Genomic DNA, 7,302 nt, shown 5'->3' on the forward strand with positions numbered 1-7,302 from the left:
CAAGTTTTGCAAATATTGATCAACCAAGCACAATAAGTGATAGAAAAAGAAAAGCTGAAAATTTCATTTACAATTATTAACGAGCATTATCCTTTCTGTACTAATAATTTTTAAACCAATGTGTTCTTTATCTCCACTAGCATGATATTATTGTCACAATAACAAAACTCATAAAATAAAATAAAAACCAAAAGAAGATATAACAACAAGATCTTGCTTGAAATTGAGGTCCATGTTCAATATACTCAAGTCACTTTAGCACAAAGTTCAAAGATCCATAAACAATATATGATGGTTTAAACATCATAATATGTTTAAGATATTAAAATACACCTTAGAATTAACCATACCCATTATTTGAGAAGAAACAAACTCACTATCCTAGAAAATTTGGTTGCTCTTTAAACATGAAGAGCAAATCAAAAAGATTAATTACACACATAAAACACTATTTAAGTGCATGTTTAAATTGACAATAACTTTGACAGAGTCATGTTGCGTTACAACGATTTTGATAAAAACTATATTTTAGAGTTTTAACAAAATCATAATGCTACTAATTTCGTTGAACCAACGATCACCATGATTCAAAACATGCACTAAGCTAGTAGAACTCCCTTGGCCAGTTGGCCAAGGTAGAATACTAGAATCCACTATTAAGCTTACCTTTTGGAGAACCCTAGAAATCCACTATGAGCCTTAGTGCTAGTTGAACGAGAAAGACCAAAGCATAGTGTTGAAGTAGGTGAAGTAGCATCTTCATCTTCTTCTCTTGTGAAATCAATAGATGAACCATAGCTTAGAAAACGCCTCCTTCTTGGAACAACTTTGGAAGATGATGATGATGAGTCTGAGGAAGAACATGAAGCAGAAGAATAATAAGGTGAAGAAGGTGAATTAGAGGGTGATGAAGATGATGAAGACATAATATTTTTCTTGAGATTTAGTTTTGGAAAAAGTGCAAGAAAAATATTGGATCTTGAGTTTTTCTTGATTGGTATTTTTTTGCATGAATAATAAGAAGGTGGAGGAGTAAGAGGAGGAAGATTTTTCTCAGAGAAAGTATATTTTGGTGTGCCAGGTTGAGATTCCCAAACAAAAGGGACAGTAACAGCTACTCTAAAAGAAGGATTGGATATGGAACTTTCTTTTGTAAGAAGTCTGCAGAAGAACTTGTCATCTTGCTTGATTTGGAGGATAGTTTTTTGTGGTTGCTCAGATTTGGAACTAAACATCTTTGAATAAGAATTTTGGTAACTTAGTTTCAATATGAAATGAATAATGTAAAGTGGGTTTGAAGTACTTTGAAGTAGAGAGAAAAGATGTGATATAGAGATTTGGACTTTGTATATATTTATTTAAATAATAGTTTTAAGTGTCACATTGAAATGAAGTCAGCATGTTTGCATATATATCTTTTAAGGGGACTGCTATGGTGCAGTTGTTTTTATGACTTTTCTGGAAAAATCGCTTATGTGGCTTAATGGGAGAGTGCCACGTGGATGTCTTTTTAAATCGGTTATTTGGAAAAACGATTTTAAAAAGCTTTTGTTTTATATAAAAAATATTTTTTAATTTCTTTTTTATTTTTATTTTCATATTTATCCCTTAGGATTGTGTTTCCTGCTCTGATACCAGATTTGGAGTGGGGTTTTCAGCGGAATTTTCTTGAACTTCTTTTATCATTTGTTCGATTTTAAATAATCCTTGAAAAGGTTTTAAGAGTGTTTTAGCTCTTTGTTTTTGTATCTGAGTAAGATTTTCTAAATCTTCTGTATCTCTTAATAGATCTTCAATATATTCTATATGATTTATAACAAATTCTCTAGAATTGTAAAGAGTTTGTTTAAAAACAATTTTTTCATAATACAATTCTATTTCAGAGACTATGTCTTCTAGCCTTTTCTTGAAGAGTCTTAATTCTGTTATAAGATCTAATCCAGGCATATCTAATTGTTGATTCTCCAGCGGAGGTTTTCTTGTTCTAACATTTGATCAGTTTTTATTTGTTTTAACATTTTTTCGATTTTTGCTAAACCTTGAAAGGGTTCTAAAAGCATTTTTGCTTTTTCTTGCTGAATACTTGTAAGAGTATTCAAATCTTCTATTTCTTCTAATAGCTTAGAAATAGAATCTACATAGTAGATTATTAAATCTTGTGAAGCAAAAAGAATTTGTTTTAACATAATTCTTGTATTTTGATAATTTATTTCAGAAATTATTTCTTCTAGTTTTTGCTTATAGAGTTGTAATTCTGTTTTTAGATTTAATCCAGGCATTTTGACTTTTTATAGTCTTTGATTAATCTTATTAACCTGTATCGATAGAGTTTTTATAGAATCATGCAGATCCTTAAGTTCTTTTTCTCTGCTTATTTCGAAATCCTTTCTAGGTGGTTCGAATGAGGATGAAGTATCATCTTCAAATATAGTTTGAGAACTTAATGATTTGCTAAAATCTTTTTGATCTTTGTTCGGTGATGTTATTCGAAGACTTTGGCTTCTAAACAACGGTTTTTCTGTTTCTTCAAACATATTCTTTTCTGCTTCTATCAGAGAAAAACTATTTCTCGTGATATCTTTAAATATTGGTGTTTCCAAAGTAATTAATGGTGTAAATAATTCATCAATATGAATTGTTTCTTTTCCTATGAATTCTATGCTATGATGTGAATTACTCAAAGCATAATTAATTCTGTAGTAAATTGTAAAAGGATGATTACCTTCTTTCATAAATGTTGAATCTTTTAGTTTATAATGAAAAACTATAGATTTATTCAAATCTATATCTTTTAGGGATAATCCCATCTGTAAATTTATATCAAATTTTATCTTTCCATATTTTAGATTACAATTTCCTTTTGCAATTACTGCTTGTTTTTTTATTTCTAATTCTAGAATCTTCTAGAGCTATTTCTAGAGGTGAATCAATACCTTTCATGAAGGTACTTTTGATTAGAATTTGAATGGTTGATATATGAATATAACCAATCTTTTTTCTCTCGTTCTCAGAAAATTTTCCAAGTCTTTTATCGATTTGTTGTTTATCTATAGTTGATATAACTATTTTTCCATTAGTTGTTTCAATTGGAATTGCTTCCTCTCCTACCATTATTCCGAATTTTAGAATATTTTTTCTTGATAGAAATTCCTTAAGTTTACTAAACTTTCTTTTAAAATTTTCTTCAGCAGTTAAAGACAAATCTGCTTCTTCAATTTTATTATCTATTATGCTATCAGCATGATAACTAGATGTTCCTTCAAAATATGAAACTTCAGACATATTTTATAATAATTCTTGATAAATTCATACCTGATTTTTCTTCAGAAATATGGGTTGTTTTGCTTCAGCAATCTGATCTTCTTCAGCAGTTTTTTCTGCTTGTATTGAGTTTATCCCAACTCAGGGCGAATTCCTCCAGAGTATTACCTCAAGAATTCTCAACTATAGTGTTTTACCACTATAGGACCACTAGTTCTTAAAACTAAGAGGCAAGCTCATATCAAACGATATAACTTATATTGCTTCAAAACATGGTGAATACAAATGAGCTTCAAGGCCCTTATTTATAGGATGAGAGACTCACAAGTTGGCCTTCATAGTTGGCACAACGTCCCTTTCCTTTACAGCACACAAAAGCAATGACAAGACAAAAAGAAAAAGAAAACGTAGAAAAATATGTTACATAATTGCCTTAGAGATAAGGCTTATCTCTAAATGGGTCCCATGCCCACTAACTTTCTACATTTTCTTCGTTATTTGGTGATATGTCACTGTCATACAACGATTCTTTGTCGGCCACGTTTTTCATGTCCTTTGCGCACCACTTGCATTGGTGTCCTTTGTATTTTTGAAAGTGTCGGCAGCACTCCTGTTGGATTGGGTCGGGTAGACGGCCCAAGTCTGCTTCAAGTCCACTAAAGTTTTCTTCAAACTTTAGGATTTGTTGAAGATGCTCTTCTTTTGCTTGTTTCCTTGAATCACTATAGACTAGAAAACTTTCTTTTGCAGTAATTACCCTGAAGTTTGGTAATTTTACTCCAAATCTGATGAGAGTGTCGTAGAATTTTTCCATTTGATGCAGAAAACATTCTGGTCTTGGATCTACATCTCTTCCATCATTTGTTGGATATGAATGATTTGAAATGCCAATCTTGATTAAGTGTCTGGCTTTAATAACTTCATCGTCTTCAAACCATGGATAAGTTGAAGTAAAAGATAAAAAGAACTCTTTACCTTTTGCGAAGCTATTGTTGAACTTATAAGCGATTTCGCCTATATCTTTTGGAAGAAGTTCTAGTTCATGAATTTTTCTTCCTGCATCTTCTTGAAGATACATTGTTTTAATCATTCCACAATCATAGAATGATCTGACTAATTCTTTTCCTACGCCTGGGACTGTTACAGCTTTTACTTCTATCCCGTTGTTGCTAGGATAAAAACATTCTGTTTTTAATTCTTCTGAGTAGTTGGTTAACCATCTCCAGTTTTTGTAGTAGTCTCCAATGGTGACTTCTTTAACAAATTTGCTTTCTCCATAGATAATTCTATCCACAGATATTTTCTTCTTAGTCTCCATTTTTGATGGCTGGACTATATTATTTGCTGTTGCGACTTCCTTGTAAACAGCGTTGTAGGCTGTTTTTGCTTCTTCAAGGGTCTCATACCCTTTGTATCTGACATTTTTGCCGTTTGTATGTAACTTTGTGGTTTCCCAGTTTTGGTAGATACCTTTCATAGGTCCATCAAAAATTACATAAGCTTTCTTTTTGCCTCCAAGTTGACTGTCAATCTTTTGACTTGTTTGTTGATCAATGGATTCTTTTTCTTTTCCATTTTTTCTTTCATCTTCTTCGACTTTATCAGCCCAAGATGTTTTTGGTAAATCTGCAAGGACAGTTGTTGAAGATTTCCATCCTTTTGGTTCTATTGACTCAATTGGGATGTTTGACTCTTTTGGAGCTGAGTATTTTACATAGTAGTTGAATTTTCCAGAATCTTGACCTAGCAGATCCCAGTTTTCAGTATTTTTGGACTCTGAAACTGTTGATGTTTCTTTTTTGCATAATTTTTCAAGGTTTTGAATTGTTAATATCATCTCCCCCTCTTCAGAAAGAAGAGTTTCTAGACGATTTTTTGCAGAGGCAATTTGCTCCTGCTTTTGCCTGAGAGAATTCTGTAATGTCTTTATAGCTGCTTCCATTCTCTTGTCAATGCATCTGCAAAGCAATTCTTTTCAGATTTTATATATTCAATATATGGGTGAAACGGTTGGAGTTTCATCTGCCATCTTACAAGTCTTCCATATTTATAATTGACATGAAGGTCATATTTCCAAAATCCAGTTACATATTTGGAATCTGTTCTTAATAAAAATCTGGTTGGAATTAATTCCATTTGCCATTTTGTTAAAACTTTAACACAACTCAATGTTTCTAATTCATGAATTGGATATCTTGTTTCGGTATCTGTAAATGATCCTGAAACATATTTACAAAGTAAAAGATCTTCATCTTTTATCTTATTTTTAATATTTTCATAAGAATAATCAATCTTAGTATCTTTTGATACTAATCTTTCTGATGAATCAGATAGTTTGTCCAATTTCTCTTTCGAGCTACTAGACTTAGCGTACTGGGTTGCTCCAGTATCTTTCATTCCTTGTTGATGGGTTACATCATCAACATAGTTTCCCGAATCATCGAGATTCAGTATCGCTTTACCATTAGGTAGAGCTCTCATACAACTTGCCCAGGTTGTTTTATCAGCATCAATCTCAACAATTAAAAAATCATTTTCTGTTGGATTGTATAAGCTGGGTAAAACTTTAATTTTTCTTTTAATAGTTTTTACAGTTAGAGTATCCTGTTCAGTCCATGACCATGGAACCTTCTCAGATATCTTTTTCTGTAAAATCTTTCTTTCAGTTGCCAAATTTTTGAAAAATCCTTCATTGGCAATATAATTCAAACATCCTAAAAATCTTTGAATTTGTTTTCGATCTTTCAATTCATCAGGGAAAGCTTGAATCTTTTCCTGAACATGTGGAGATAAATCGAGAGTGCCATTTTCTTTAAAAATAAGACCTAAATACTCGATTTCTTTTTTGGCTAATTGTGATTTCTTTTTTGAAATAACAATTCCCTTTTCTGAAATTCTGTTTAAAACAATTTCTACATCTTTAAGATGTTGTTCTTTAGTTCCTTTTGTAAAAACTAAAATGTCATCAATATATGCCAAACATATATGTTCTAATCCTCTAAGAGCATTATCCATAAATCTTTGGTATATAGATGGTGCTTGTTTTAGTCCAAATGGAAGAACATTCCATTGATAGTGTCCTTGTGGACATGAAAAAGCTGTTAAAGGCTTAGTTCCTTCTGAAAGTCTGATTTGATAGTATCCTGATTTTGCATCAAAAGATGAAAACCAATCACATCCTTTTATTTTTTGCAAAATATAATCCTTTCGTGGTAATTTATAAGAATCTCCTATTGTAGCATCATTGAGTTTCTTATAATTTATCACCATTCTAGCTTTTCCTCTTTTTATTTCATTGTGATTTGTCACATAAAAAGCGGGTGCTGAATGTGGACTTGCAGATGGAGTAATTAACTTCTTTTCTTGAAGTTCTTTTATATCCTTTTGAAATTCTAATTTATCTTGTACTGAATAAGGCATTTTATACTTTACATTAATCTCCTTAGTAGGATCTCGTAATTTGATGGTAACAAGTTCATGATTTGTATTTTTCAGATTATCCAAAGGATCTTCTGAACATACAGCATCAAGTTTTTGTTCTATTTCTTCAAGATTTAAAAATAATTTACCTTCTTCCCAAATATTCTTTAGGTTTATAAGATTTTCAGAAATTAATTGAATAATCTCATTTCTAGTTATAATTTTTGTTGTTATAACTTTTGTCTTTTCCTTGGGGTTTGCTAAATTTTTCCAAAGTAAAGAAATAGTTTTAACATTTTGCACAAACGGTGCATATAACTTTAAAAAGTTATTTCCAATGATTAAATCTAATCCTGAATCATGGAGATAAATTGTTGGTATGAAGAATTCATGACCTTCTATAGTAATTGAGATATTTTTCAAAACAAACCATATTTGATGTTTTGACTTATCTGCAACAATTATTTCTTTGGGTTTTCCTAATCTTTCCCAATTTCTTGATATGTTTCGTTTTCCAAAACATAATGTTGCGCCTGTATCTAAATAGGCTAAAATCTCCTTCTTACGAAGTTTTATTTTAATAAAGGTAGCACTAGGGTTTCCTTTACTCAAAATCTTGGT

The 7,302-nt window shown here is 31.1% G+C and overlaps 1 protein-coding gene and 1 pseudogene across 1 annotated transcript; both read right to left on the reverse strand.

Moving 5' to 3' along the window:
- Window positions 1-213: 213 nt before the first annotated feature.
- LOC146908315 (uncharacterized) lies at window positions 214-1,358 on the reverse strand. The gene has a single exon (XM_085730917.1). It carries the CDS (start codon window positions 1,233-1,235, stop codon window positions 663-665), a length of 573 nt encoding a protein of 190 aa, XP_085587043.1. The 5' UTR covers window positions 1,236-1,358; the 3' UTR covers window positions 214-662.
- A 755-nt stretch (window positions 1,359-2,113) lies between these two features.
- LOC146908316 (uncharacterized) lies at window positions 2,114-4,537 on the reverse strand (annotated as a pseudogene).
- Between the last annotated feature and the right edge of the window lie 2,765 nt (window positions 4,538-7,302).

This window comes from Medicago sativa, chromosome 7 (assembly GCF_051527215.1).
Source record: "Medicago sativa cultivar Bolivia chromosome 7, Bolivia_mono, whole genome shotgun sequence".
NCBI classification, from domain to species: domain Eukaryota; kingdom Viridiplantae; phylum Streptophyta; class Magnoliopsida; order Fabales; family Fabaceae; genus Medicago; species Medicago sativa.

What these genes read in the sequence shown, in the direction of transcription:
- LOC146908315 (XM_085730917.1), bottom strand. Translation starts at nt 1,235, where the DNA reads ATGTTTAGTTCCAAATCTGAGCAACCACAAAAAACTATCCTCCAAATC.